The 15,326-nt window shown below is 43.2% G+C and overlaps 1 protein-coding gene across 2 annotated transcripts in view; it reads left to right on the top strand.

Annotated features, from left to right (window-relative positions):
- Nucleotides 1-12,533, top strand: part of LOC147029704 (unconventional myosin-Ib-like) — a 166,318-nt gene extending 153,785 nt beyond the window's left edge. For both annotated transcript variants that reach the window (XM_085872950.1, XM_085872951.1), the window contains exons 26-28: nt 692-844; nt 1,124-1,251; nt 6,695-12,533. In XM_085872950.1, the coding sequence (XP_085729076.1) occupies nt 692-844; nt 1,124-1,251; nt 6,695-6,815 (402 nt within the window). In that variant the 3' untranslated portion in view covers nt 6,816-12,533. The remainder of the gene's footprint in view (nt 1-691; nt 845-1,123; nt 1,252-6,694) is intronic.
- Nucleotides 12,534-15,326: the final 2,793 nt, after the last annotated feature.

The raw sequence follows: 15,326 nt of genomic DNA, 5'->3' as shown, positions 1-15,326 counted from the left end.
TTTAAATCACGTTTTTGCTTCACACATCACATCATTCAATCCTCGGGAAACATCTATGACTTTCATCCTCATTCCTGCCCCAAGGCGTTTTCTCCATCATCTAAAATGCTGCACAATGTCCATTTCAATAAACACTGGGGGAAAGAAAGAAAGAAGGAAGAGCAAGCATGTGGGTGAACAATCATAGCCCACTCTTATTTCCCAATAGGAAACATTTGATCTCGCATATTTGGATGCCACTGGGATAGATCGGCACTCTGGGGTCACACTAATACATTGCACAATGGCCGAAAGCTACTTCATTGGAGGTCAAACATTCTTGGGTTCCTAAAAAATGCGATAAAAGCTTTTAAGTCACTGAAGAATATTAAGATTGACTTGGTGGTGGAGTGGATAAACTCTTGTTTCATTGCCCTCACTGTTGGTGTGGCTTCGATTCCCAAGGGTTCTGAGTGTAAATTTCCACCCTCCGTTGCAGAGGGAAGGAGCATGAAACTCCGCCAACGCTAAAAATCGAGGGTCGGTAAGAATTCTGGATGGGCCTCCACCACCACTGGCCAAAATATTAGGGCATGTTACACAACAACAACAACGTGGCTTTCAACCTGTTGTGGGTGCAGTATTGATGTGCGTGCAAGCACAAGGTGGTGAAGGAGTTATTTTGCTCAAAGCTGGATATGTTTGTGACCAGGTGGTGACTCGGATATTGCTACTGACCAAGGCCAACATGATCCTGGCCGACCCCAAGTCTGCGCAGATCAAGAGCCGGATTGCGTTGGCAGAGGTCGAGCGCGTCTCGCTCAGCACACTTCATGACGGCATTTTTGTGCTGCATGTCAAGCAGGTCACCGTTTCAGATGAATCTGAGAATGAAAGAAAATATATGTTTATACCACGAGATCCTTTTGCACTCATTTGGAGCGAGGCAAAGGACATTGATATTGTTCATTTACGTTTCCATATTCAAAGGCTCGTGCAAGAGTTTTTGCTTTGAAGAAGTTTTATTAAATATCAGATCAAAAATAATTTCAAATTTGTGTTGTTGATTGGGTGTAGAAAAATTTTTTTATGGTGGTCTTAAGATTTTTTTTTTTTTTTAACCTTCGTATCTCATTTCACACAGGGATCCAGTGCCGCACTCAAAGGAGACTTTGTGTTTGTGAGCGGGTGGGTTATTGAACTTGCGACGAAGCTCTTCCGGCTGATTATGGATCAAACCAAGACCAAACTCAAAATCGGTATTTCGAACAGGTTTGTTATTTATTACGCTGCATATGGACATTATGGGACGTGGCCTGCACTTTTGTTTATATTTGTAACGGAGCTTTTTTTTTTGTATACTATGTCAAGGCTCATGTAAGAGCTAACACACAGAACATATAACAAGGCAGGAGACAAGAGGGGTTGGAGAGGGAAGCACAACATAGTGGGGAACAGAGACAATAGGATATCTGGGGAAGGGAGAGGGATGGGACGGGTGACATGGAGAGAGCAAGATGGTACTACAGGGACTTTCAAGAAGGAAAACAGGGAATTTTAAGGAGGTGGGTTTGGGGTGGATTAACGGGGGTAGAAAAGATCAAGATTTTTGATTGTGGAAGATAAGAGATGGTGGTGAACAGCTATTTTGAAGACCTGGAGTAAGGAGTGGGATTGAAGAGAGTGTGGAAGTTTGTTCTGGAGGCAAGAAAAAAAGAGGAATTTAAGAGTGATTGTGAGGAGTGATTCTTGATGTTGGCAGTTTTACCAGAAGGGGTTTTTAGTATACTTTGAGCACCAGATCACAGACAGAGCAAAGGGGGGGGGGAGCCAGAGAGGAGATGGTAGAAGACAGAAAGACTACCGATCTGCCACCGGTGAGAGACCCAAAGACTCGGCTTCATTGTGGGAGATACCAATAATCCTAAAATCCTTGGTTTGCACAGCGTGAAGTTGAGTTAGGTTTTAGATGGGAGCACCACCCCAGAGGGGGGGGGAGCAGTACTCCATCAGACTGCAGATGAAAGTTTTGTATGTGGTCAAGAGCTCAGGTGTGCCAAGGAAGGACTTTGCATGACGTACGATGCCCAGTCAGCGACTGGCTTTGGAGGCCAGCTTGGAGATGTGGCTTTCCCAGGAAAGATCGTGGCAGATAGTGAGACCAAGAAGCTTGAATGAAAGGACTTCTTCAAGGGGATTGTTGAGAAAGTAGATAGGGGGGGAAGAGGAGGTGGGTTCCAGACAGTCTTTTCGGAGAGACATGGTGAAGGTGTGAGGTTAGCCAGGGTTGAAAGACATGTTCCACGTGGACCAGCTTGTGATTTTATCCAGGTCTGCAGAGAGTGAAGAGGCTGCTGCTTCCTGGTTTGAGGGATGACAGATGGTACGGCAGAGGGTGGAGTCATCAGCAAAGAGATAAAGGGGATTTTCCAGAGATTCAGAGAGATCATTGATGAAAACCAGAAAAAGAACAGAGCCCAGAACACTGCCTTGAGGAACTCCAGCCTGGACAGAAAGGGGATGAGAGAACTCCATTAAGGGCCACACGTTGGCTACGATTGGAGAGGAAGTCTGTGAGCCATTTGTGGAGATTGCCTTGGATACCATGCATAGGAAGACAGTTTGGTGAGCAGAAAGGGTGCTAGACCGTGTCGAAAAGACGCGATATATCTCGGGAAATGGCTGTAATCTCATGTTTGGCATTTAGGACCTCCGTCCAATGTTGGGAAAGCAGAAGCAGCATGTCCAGGTAGAGTGAGCTGGTCTGAATCCAAATCGATGGTTGGAAAGCTTGAATGTGTCCTTATAAAAAATGATTTGTTAATTTTCAAGGTAGTCTTCATCTTTGGACATGCACTTCTTCCTTTGGAAAGGCAGCTTTCATACGCCTTCAGTATATCCTTCTTTAGGACGTGTACATAACCAGTGCGAGAAAACTCACTTTTTTGTGAAAAATCAACTCACTTCCGAGGTGTTATTTAATAAAGATATCCCTGGCTTCAAACTTTAAACTCGAAACAGACTCAACATTTTCCAGTGATCATAACTTTCATTAGCTTTCAGTCTTGCACTCTCTTGAAGCTGGCCGCCATCTTGATTTTGAGCATGTGTATTAAAATGGGAGACATCGGGTTGTGGATGTTGGTGAGCACACGATCGAGATAAGTTCCCTGATAATTTTTTTTAATGCCTCAGCAGTGAAAGTCCGGGGGCATTATGTTTATGGGTTGTCTGTCCGTCCGTCTCTCGGTGCATCCATCCATCCATAATCTTGCTTTCTGCTGACTTGTGAAGCACGGCAGGGATTTGGACCGAACATAGCACAAGTATGGATGGTAATAGAAACATGAACTGATTCGTTCTTGGGTTCAAAAGGTCAGATATCGAAGGTCATGTGACCTATAATTGAAAATCTTTGTGACCGCGATAACTTGTGAACTACTCAAGAGATTTCAACCAAACATGGCACTAGTATGGCCTATAATAAAAAAGATGAACTTATTTCAATTTGGGTTCAAAAGATCGAAGGTCAAATGGTATTTGCCCTTTAACTGAAAATCATTTTGTTACCCCAACAATTTATGAATCATGGAAGGGATTTTACCAAAACTTGGCACAAGTATGGACTATAATATAAAAATGAACCGATTCAATTTTGGGTTCAACAGGTCAAAGGTCATGTGCCCTTTGAAAATAATTTTGCAAATCATAACATGAGCTCGAAGCATCTGATGTCTCTCTTCGACTCGTCTCGTTTCCCTCTCTCTCTCATATCTTCTCTTCCTCTTCTTTTTTCGGCTCGCTCCCATTAGGGGTCGCCACAGCGGATCAACCGTCGTTTTGTTGTCCGCATAATGATTTGGCATAGGTTTTTAGGCCGAATGCCCTTCCTGACGCAACCCTGGTCGCCTCTTACGACACACAGGGATATGGTACACCTATTCTACCCGGGGCATACACCGGGCCCAGTACAACTGGTACTCATTTCGCCGACCTCGGAAGGATGGCAGGCTGAGTCAACCCCCTGGTGTTTTCGACTTGGTATATATATATATATATATATATATATATATATATATATATATATATATATATATATATATATATATATATATATATATATATATATATATATATATATATATACACATACATACATACACATATATACACATACATACATACACATATATACACACACATAGATGAATTCAGTGTCCCAACGGGGCTTGAACTCAGGACCTTTTGGGTCCCAAGCCACTGCACCAACACCAGCCAACACCTCTCTCTCTCATATGAGCTTTATTATTCTTTTTAATGTGACCTTTAATTGCGATCAAACGTTACAGTGGGTTGACATCTCATGCGAGCGAATACGAGATGCATAGCCATCGATGCGTCAGTGTCGTTTTTGATTTTGTAGCTTTTATTTATCCACATACATCACTTTAGCTTTCATGAATAAAAGTCCAGGTCAAATTTGAACCACCATTGTAGTTCAACTGGCCTGGTGCACATTTCAGAATCGATAAAGCTGTTTGAGAAAAGAAGAATGATAGCTAACCACTTGTTGGTGAAATGTATGTGTGAATCATTATGGGATGGATTTCAGATCCATTGACAAACCATGCTTCTGATATTGTGCACATGTGTGCATCATCCCAGAGCAAAGGTAATTTTAATGACCAAAAGTGATTTACACTAGATGGCCAAAAGTATGCAGACACCCCTTCGAATTAGTTGATTCGGCTATTTCAGCCACATTCATTACTGACAGGTGTAGAAAATCAAGCACACAGCCATGCAATCTCATAGACAAACATTGGCAGGAGAATGGGCCGTACTGAAGAGCTCAGTGACTTTCAATGTGGCATCGTCAAAGAATGCCACCTTTCCAATAAGTCAGTTTATCAAATTTCTCCAGATGAACAGTTAATCCGTTCATCTAGAGCTGCCCCGGTAAACAGTGAGTGCTGTTATTGTGAAGCGGAAATGTCTACGAGCAACAACAGCTCAGCCGCAAAGTGGTAGACCACACAAGTTCACAGAACGGGACCGCCGAGTGCTGAAGCGTGTAGCGTGGAAAAATAATCTGTCATCAGTTGCAACACTCACTACCGAGTTCCAAACTGCCTCTGGGAGCAACGTCAGCACAAACACTGTTCGTTGAAAGCTTCATGAAACGGGTTTCCATGGCTGAGCAGCTGCACATGAGCCTAAGATCACCATGTGCAATGCCAAGCGTCAGCTGGAGTGGTCTAAAGCTCACTGCCATTGGACTCTGGAGCAGTGGAAATGCATTCTTTGGAATGATGAATCATGCTTCACCATCTGGTAGTCCGACGGACGAATCTGGGTTTGGCGGATGCCAGGAGAACGCCACCTGACCGAATGCATAGTGCCAACTGTAAAGTTTGCGAGAGGAGGAATAATGGTTTGGGGCTGTTTTTCATGGTTTGGGCTAGGCTTCTTAGTTCCAGTGAAGGGAAATCTTAACGTAACAGCATACAATGACATTCCAGATGATTCTCTGCTTCCAACTTTATGGCAACAGTTTGGGAAAGACCCTTTCCTGTTTCAGCATGACAATGCCCCCATGCACAAATCGAGGTCTGCACAGAAATGGTTTCTCAAGATCAGTGTGGAAGAACTTAACTGGCCTGCACAGAGCCCGGACCTCAACCCATCAAACACCTTTGGGATGAATTGGAACACCGACTGTGAGCCAGACATAATCACCCAACATAAGTGCCCGATCTCACTCATGCTTTTGTGGCTGAAGAGAAGCAAATCCCTGCAGCAATGTTCCAACATCGAGTGGAAAGCCTTCCCAGAAGAGTGGAGCCTGCCAAAACAGCAAAAGGGGGACCAACTCCATATTTATGTCCATGATTTTGGAATGAGATGTTGGACGAGCAGGTATCCACAAACTTTTGGCCATGTAGTGTATGTAACCTTCAATTCTTGAGTCTAACATCTCATTGGTCAAACCCGAAATTGCCTCAAGCCTCAAGGGTCAGCTTTTGATCGTAACCCTGAGACACAAACAAAACTTCATGTTACCTTGAGCTTCACAACTTGGAGTTGCCAAATAATATGCTCTGGTCCGGCAAGCTCATATCGATGTTGCATCACTTCAGCCCCAAACAACCTGAGTCATACCAAATACTTTAAAAATTGTACATGCTGCTTGATCCTTGCTTGACATTCAGAATTTAAAAGGATAGAGCACGGACAAACATTGCTGGGAAGGCAAATCATCCAGCATAACCCTTGGTAAGAAAATGCTTCATCAACACCGACGCTCTGTAAAGAGTATACTACATTGAAATAAATGAATAAAAATCCATTGTCTCGAAATTAAGAAGATGCAAAGGTTTGTCTTTAGAAAAACCTTCACATGACGATTCATTTAATTTGATCGGGAACAAACTGGGTCAAGGTGGCAATGGTTTGAGGTGCTCGGCAGTCTGCGTGGAGACCGGCCGAGGTGAAATTACTCGGACCAAGATTGCTCTGAGATGGTCATGTGACTGACGACCCCTGTAGTTTTCAATCAGAAAGTCTTATTTATTGGTTTATTTATTTATTTGTTTTTTTTACAGTGAGGAGTGCTATCTTTCATTGCATGCTTGCGTTCAATGGACCTGCAAACAATGATTGCAGTTTAACAATGTCATGCTTTTTTCTTTGCTGCATTTCCTCCTTTTTTCAGTATATCCGTGCAATTCAAAGCCGATGAGGTGAACATGCAGCTGGTGCAGGCTGAGGAAAAGAATGGAAATCTTCCTGTGTGCAAACGAAAGAATCATATCCTGGAGGTCACGGTATCCTGACGACATTGAGAGCAACACAAAGAGCCGATTCGCGGAGATCTCGCTGAACCTCTTTTATTAGTCGTTCTGCAATACCAGTGCAGGCAATATTGATGTCGGAAGGCAGTAACGGGAGACTATCACACACAAAGCATTGATTTTTGCACATACTCGGTGAAAGGATAAGCTTAAAAAACGACTTTTGAAATAATCGCTTTATCGTCGTCGCTCATTGCACTCTTCTTCTTCATTTTAAGATCAGCACAATGGCATTCCGCCCTTGAATAATAATAATGATAATAATAATAAGTCTGGAGACGGCGATGGTTCACGAGCAATTTACACGGTTCGCCTTTTTTTTTAATTTTTGATCTTCGAGGGGACGCCACGGGCAAACTGGCGGGAATCGGGAAAAACGTTAATGATGAAAGTTGTAGTACTCGAAGAGCACTACTTGCATATCAACTTTCATTCGAAACAGTTGAAAACCCTAGGAGCTCGATGCCCAATTTATTGATTTTGTTGACATTTTCTAAGTTCGTGACGTTGTGACAACAATGAAAAATCGAGCTCCGTGGGGCTATGCAGGTGCCATTGGGCTAACCAAATACCAAAACCCCTGCCAGATTCGACAAACCACCTCGGAGAAGATGTAACTTGAAACCGGCTACCCCCTAAAAACACATGTTTGTTTGGGCGTGGCTCCACCCATAATGGGCACAGCACACCCATTCTCAGGAAAACACAATTAGATCATGATACAAACCTCGCACCCTAATTTTATCAAGATCGGATCAAAACCCTTGGAGCTATGCTCGGGACAGACAGACACACACCCACAACGAATATAGTGGTCACTCACTGACTCGTGAACCAACACTTACTGACTCGTGAACCAATTACTGACCCGTGAACCAACACTTACTGACTCGTGAACCAATAATGATAATTAATAACAGGAGGATTGAGCTCACAAGAGGACTGAATTAGGAATGTTAAAGATATGCCCAAGCCAATCCAGCCTTTTTAATCGTATACCTTGAATACCGAAGCTCCTCTTTTATTCCCACGTCATTTTGATCACCAAGCAGAGGTTTTATCTTTTTAAAGGGAAACTAATACTTGCCGACATACTAACTGACTTACTAACACCTAGTTTGCCATTTTGTTCTCATCCAATGACACATCTGCTTGGTGCTGGTGTGATGGAAATACCTTTGAGCTGTGATACTCTCTTCTGCATTTAAAGAGGTTCTCCTCATTTTGGGAGACGATTGCCTTCTTTGTCCATCAAAGGATGTTTGATATTTTCAGATGGTTTGACGTTTTTTTTTTAATGTACCTCCATGTATTTTCCATGTATTTTCTGGTACTTGTACAGCACCTATACTTGTTCTATCTGATCTGATACTTGTACCTATACAAATCTGGTACTTGTACAGCAAAAGGAACAAATTACTGGGTTGCAAGCAATTATGTAGTTACCTTTTATAATATTAAATGAGAATATGGTTGAAGCATAATTAATTTAAACTCTCATTTTATGCTGCACACCAGTACAACCCCCACCCCCCTTCCACTTTCCCTTCCCACAACACTTTGTTGAAGTACCTGCTGGAGCTGGGATCCTTCAAGCCTCAGGCAACGGAGGCCTCGCCATTGGCGTATCTGACTGCAGAGGTCGTTCCCATTACCCACAGGGAAGTAATCTGTCACGCCTCTCTAAGACTCCCTGCAGCGGGAATGGTCATCATGCAACTGTAACCAATTTTGCTGAAAAGACGTTGAAAAGTTAACCTGATTGCACTTCAGGAGTTATAATTGCACTCTGAAACACCTGGGACTCTCAGGTGAGATGACATCCTCAAAACGATTGCCTTCTTCGAGAAGTCCAATTCAATAACGAAGCCTTGAAATTGCCAGTTCTTTTGCTGCAGGGTTTCGGTTTATAAGGATTGAGAAATAATGAACAACATGCATTGATATACCCCTGGACAGGTTTCTCCTCAATTGCAGGGCGCTGCTGAAACAACCCTTGTCGGGTAGAAATTTGGATTTTGGCCAAGGTAGTGGCACACAAAGGCCTTGTATGAACGTCAGCAGATGGGAAGGCCTGGTTAAGGTGTCCACTGAAGGATGGCATGCTCAGTTGATGAAACGCCTTGCAAACCACTGATCCGACACTTTATAATCAGACCAGGAATCGAATCCAGACTAGACAGCTCAAAGGCGAGTACGCAACCTCAACTATCCTGAATGGACAATTGACAAACACCATTATGTTTACTTTCCTGTTCATTTAAACATGTATTCTAGACTTTAAATCAAATGGGTTACCTGCCTTATGCAGTTGTGTGCGCACATCACCGACCTGTGCACAACGTTGCCTACCTGTGCACAAAGTATTTTCAAAATAAAAGCATGTTGATCTTGTGGTCATTTGCAAACGACGACAATTTCACATCCACACTCATTTGAATTTCCTTTGTTCAAACTTTGTACAATGTGTACAAAGTTTGAACCTCAGGATTGTGCCATAACTGTAGAGGTGGTGTGTGCTCGGTTCCTCATTGTTGTGCATAGGCAAAATAAGGTTGGATTAAACGGGAACTTTGGTGCAATTTGTGAAAGCATTTCATGTAACTTTTAACGACAACATAAGAATAAGATCATTCTCAAATTAACTCCGATTTTAATATATGGCTGCAATCTAATATATGAATCTAAGCACAGTACTTACAGTATGCTTAACATATGATTCCAATGTCTGTATATTTGAATTTAATTAATAAAGCCGAAAAATCATTTAATCGATGACAGCAAAGAATGTTTCTCATCCATGCGGGCTGTGTTGGATACAACTATCAATTATGTAGCGTGGCTTTTTGCAACCGTGAAATTCGAAGAAAATTTGCTTTTCTAGTGGATTAATAAAGTTTAACCAAAGGGCTGACCTCACATACCTCAATCAGGATCCCATCGAATGAATCATTTAACAGCTCAGAGAGACTTGTGCAAAACATCACTGAAACACAGCAACTCCGCGCATGAATCTGGACTATCTGTGCCACGAAGTAGGGGAGTCTTTAATTCATATGAGAGATCCAGGCAAGCTCCAGACAGCAGGAGGTGATTTGACCCACTGTGTCTGTACCATATCCCACATCCAAGCACTTCCAACTAATGCAGGTACAGTAGTATGTGCATTTATGATGGTTCAACCCCAAGAGCGATTCTCGTTTGTACTTTTTTTTATCCATCAGGCACTAATTGCTTGTGTCATCTGTGGCATGGATTCAACCACCAACCGACAATAACTAAGCACTGCTCTTCATCTCAGAGGTTGTGGAAGTGGAGGTTTGCATTTCATTGCCCCAGTTCACCCTAACTATTGTCGACCTACCGCCTTCTGTGAGGCCTGTTCACCTACCGCCTTCTGTGAGGCCTTACCATGGTCTCTGCCCAAATCCTCTCTGATAGGGTGGTGCAGTTTGTTTTTGACAGCCGCTGCCCTCCTGCCCCACATTACCCCTTCCTGAAGTTTGCAGAACACATTCTTTTCCATTTCCTTCCTTACCTCGAACTCACGTATTTCCATTTCCCCACTCTTTATCTTTCACCTGTTCATGTCCTCCCCTCACCATAATATGTAGTTCATCATGTGTAGTTGCCTTTATATTGCAGGGTCCATGAGTGAACTCATCAGCTCTGATGATCAGTAGTATAGCCACCATCCATTGACACAAGGGAACCCACACGACCCACCATGCTACAGTACATCTTTGTGTGCCATAACTCTTCACAAAACCTCACAGCACCTCTCTCTCTCTCTCTCTCTCTCTCTCTCTTTCTCTCTCTCTCTCTCTCTCTCTCTCTCTCTCTCTCTCTCTCTCTCTCTCTCTCTCTCTCTCTCTCTCCCTCTCTCTCTCCATTTTTTTTTTGCTGCAATGGCTTTTGTCTTTCTTTTTTTTGCATTTAATTTCCTCTTCTGCACTGTTTCTTCTTGTTTATTAAGTCGACAGCTATAGGATAGGGGGAGGTTTTTACCTGTTGTAAGGTTTGTTTCTACAATTGGTTCCCCCAATTTTTAATGGTACCCCCACAGTTTTTAGACCATTAGGAGTACGAAACCACCATGGAGGTGTTTTTGCCTCCTCGCGCAAAAGTCGCTGGAGGCATTATGTTTTCGGGTTGTCTGTCCATCCGTGATGAGTTTTTACTACCGCGATAACTTAAGAACTACTAAAGGGATCTAAGTCAAACTTGGTATCAGTATGTATAATGATATAAAGGTGAACTGCTAAGATTATGGGGTCAAGCAGTCAAAAGTCAGAAGTCTCATTTGGTAAAAAATTATGTTACTCTGCTAACTTGTGAACCAGTGATGAGATTTTAACCAAACTTGGTGTAAGTATACTGTTACGGCTGTGGAAATTCGCAAACCACCATTCAGGGCCCGTAGGTGAGATAACTCTAAGTACATGTGTAGTAAGCCCCAAACCCGTTGTTTTAGAGGGAAATTATGTGATTCTTTCGGGCTGCGACGCTTTGAGATAGCCGTTTTTCTGTTCTATCTTTATTTTGAACCAACCACGTCTCAACCGCCATAACCATCAAACCACCACCGATAAACCTTCCAACACCCTCACCTCTCTCCTTCTCCGGCCATTCCCGCACCACATGTGAACACTGAGCGTCGGGCTGTCTTGGGCTCGTTCAAGATACGCAGCGAGCCGCGAATGCAAATAGCGGCCTTTCCGAGGGAGAATTTGGATCAAGAATGCTACACGCCCCCTTCTGATCCGTCCAATTAGCAAGCACGGAGCGGCTTGGCCCCGCCTCCAGGCGCGTCTGTGTGAAATCGATATATGCAAATTCTAGGATCAGGGGAGGTTCACGCCCAATTTTCCTCTGTCCAATTGACGAGCGTGGCTCCGCCCCCGAGGTCATCCTGATCCGGAAATTTGCACATTGTTTTCTCCTGCCAGCCTATAAAACGGTGAGCGCAAGGCGAATCGTGGCAGATTGTGGCAGTAGCAGTAGCAGTGTGTGTCGGCAGAGAAAGAGTGAGTCGAGCCATCGGTGTGGCAGAGAGTGGAGTCGGGTGGCGAATTCATTGAGTTGGTTTCTGCAGTCGACTGAGGAGAGTTGTGGGAAGAGGCCAAGGAGCTCAGGTCCGAGGCGAGAAGGACGGCGGTCGGCGATGAGGTCGCGGTGTGAGATCGCTCATCGCGGGACCCAAGCCATCCAGCCATTCTCCTCCCCCAGGGCATCAACAATTCCCCCTTTCCCCCGCGCTGAGATAGTGCAACAAGAGGGCCCCGTTCCCACCCCACTCCAAACGTCGTGCCAACGAAACCCACCAAGGAGCACGGAGTCGGGGCACAGCCACGCGGCCACATCTGTGGCTCGTCTGCCAACGCGTCACGAGGACGCGGGTAGGACCCCCCGGTCTCGCGGACCTGGCCGCTTCTTCAGGTCACGCGCGCATATTGGCCTACAGGCCCGTCTGCCCCCTTGTCTATGAGGGTGGCTTCTTTTCTTTGCTTTTGAGTAAATGTGTGTTGGCGCCGTCTCTAAAGAAGAACTGTATAAGTGTTGCCGTGTGTACGCGTATTCGGTAGTAACTCTGTGTCATTGTTTCTTTTGTTGTAACTGCTACATGTGCATTTTGACTGTTTGGCTGGAAATGTGTGCTTTCCGTGTGTCGCGTAATAAATGTGCATTGTGTGAACTGTTTTCCCGTTTCACTTCGTCTTTTCTTTATTGACCCTCCATCCTGCTTCACGTAAAGGGTTGGTGGTGGGCTTAATACGCCCGATAATTAATCAGAACCGTCGAGGCCGACGATAACACCGCTCGGTTATCACTGTAGCATGGAACGGACCGCTAAAGCAGTTCGTGTCCGGAGTTTGCCTGTGGCGTGGTGCGATCGCCCGGTCGACCATTCGCGCAGGTACTTAGGTAGATCGAATTTGGCGAGCGACCCTCTCCTGCGCGGGTGGGCAATTGGCATGATCGTGGTGAGGTTAAACCCCCACCCGTGACTCGCTCCCAGCGTTGGTCCGAGAGGGTCACGACAGAATTTTCCGTTCCGGTGGGCGAGGCGGCCGCCATTCGAGTCGAGCGGCGATCGCACGCCGGTGGGCGTGAATTTGCAACAATATATTATGATGCAAAGATGGACTGATTAGATTTCGGCAGTAAGAGGTCAAAAGTCAGAGGTCATGTCAGGTAAAAATGTGACACTTGAGAACAGCTGAAGGGATTTTAATCAAACTTGGTACAAGTATGTGTAAACCTCCATCAGTGCATCCAGTCATGATAGATAATTTGTTAGTAAAGGGTCAAGGGTCAGAGGTCATATGAAAACTCCTGTTATTGTGATACCATGGCTGTGGGATTTGACCTAAACTAAATACATGCACCATGATACAAATGTACAGATTAGATATTGAGGTCAAATGGTCTTGACGTTTTCAGTCAAAGTTAGAGTCAGCAAAGTCTTAATGTGGGCAGAGGCATATCGGTCGACATCACGACATCAAATTATGTTTATTTTTTTATTTTTGTTCCTGCACTGCCATTTTCTGAACTATATCGATTTCGGAGCTGTATCTCGGAGCCGGCTGGGACTTTAGGAATGAAACTTTGCATCAATAATGGGAATAAAAAGTATACGGGTTGACATAATTTTTTGACCTTGATCTAATCTTTCAGGTCATGACCAAATTATGGACATTTTAACATTTTCCACCATGACTCGACTCAGGTTTCTCTGATCAGAACAAAATAGCCTTCTCTCGATTGCCGAGCGCAAGTCACATTTCCATTTTATATACATCATATCCCTCCAGGTTAAAGGTCAATGTCAAGTGGCAGTGAAAAAAGGTGTTTTTTGTCATCGCTCAATTTTGCCAATGCGGATTCTTAAAGACCACTTGGCCTTCCAAGAGGTTCTTGCATTATAATAGTGCACCTGCATTGAAGTTGTGCACCTGATATTTGATTAATGTCCTTGACCTTCTTTTTTTCAGAATTGACCCAAGTAACAAAAAAAAACACTTTTTGATCAAAACTTGAATTATTTTCCTCCAATTTTCATGACGTTGAGGTTTATGGATAGATAATTATAGATGGGACACATTTTCTTGATTTACACTCCATCCCTAAATGTTGAAGGTCAAGGTCATATGGTGGTCCAAACAAAATAAGCCATCATTGGATTGTAGGCAATTGCCAAGAGTAAGCTGGGGAGGCTTACCCTTCATGGCTTTGTGATCGCAGATATCCTGTTATTCTTATTATTTCACTTTTTGTTTTTCCATTGACAACAATTTAAGCTCTTACAGCACAGGCAGTAAGAAAATGTGGCTCACGGTCCAATGTTGTGTTATGTCTCATTCTGGTTATCTTTTTATTGTACAGTAAGTCCTTATAACAAGTAGCACATGATACTGGATTTCAGATTCAAATTCCATGCAATGTGCAGTCCATACGTTTCATTACCCCTGTGTTTGCTCTCAAGGTAATGAGACGATGATGCATTGAAATCATGTATTCATCACACCTCCAGTATTACCTGTGTATTGTTGATAATTGGATTTGACATTGGACATGATGACGAAGCATCCTCTGAAATGAAAACAATGGCCGTCATAACAGTTCATATTTAAAAGCATTACCAGCGGTGACGCTATCCATCAGTCCGAGAAGACTATATGTTTATTAATCATGTCATGGAACAATGTCAAAATATGTCATGATGCTAAACCAGAAGAGGATTGTTGTTGTCGTATTGTGGCATCGTAATGTGGTGTCATTCTGAACTTATTTGTTTGTTTTTCGACATTTCATCCTTCTGTGTTTTTACATTTTTTTATCTTGTTTTTTTTTTAAATGTAGTTTGTTATTTTTGTTTGGATTCAATCCACGTTAAATTGTTTTAATACTTGTTTCATTTGATTTGGGGCATGGTTGGGATATGTATTGCTTTTGGAATGGTACTGTCCATCTTCCCCCCTCTCACAATCCTGACCTGGTTTGGTTGAGTCCAATTTACCTTTGATTTATTTTCCTAACAAAACGATTAATGTTTGATATACAGTGCCTATACATATACAGTCTACATCCTTTTTCAAAATTTTCACCTTTTGCTGCCTTGTAGTCTGGAATTAAATTGCATTAAATCCGACTTTTTTCCCCCTTCATTTACACATCAAAACCCACAACTTCCAAGCGAAAAACAAATTCTACAAATTTCAGAAAATTCATTAAAAATACAAAATTAGAATATCTTGGTTGGATAAGTGTCCACCCCCCTTATAAGAGCAATTGTAAACTCGAAGGGCACTCGGTGGAGCGCATTCCTCTGCCACACATTGCCTGATCCACGAGAACATATCGGGCCCAATACATTTTTGAAATGTATGAAATGCTATGCAGAACGAAATCGTTTTTGGCCTTATCTCTCAATGGTGAAGAATCACTTTCAAAATTAAATAATTCTCGAATCTAGATCCGGATTTGGAT

Source organism: Eptatretus burgeri, chromosome 3, assembly GCF_056783735.1.
Source record: "Eptatretus burgeri isolate ZD-2024b chromosome 3, Ebu_testis_v1, whole genome shotgun sequence".
In the NCBI taxonomy this organism is placed as follows: Eukaryota; Metazoa; Chordata; class Myxini; order Myxiniformes; family Myxinidae; genus Eptatretus; species Eptatretus burgeri.
The sequence above is the reverse complement of the archived record's forward strand: the minus strand, read 5'-3'. Positions and strand labels throughout refer to the sequence as shown.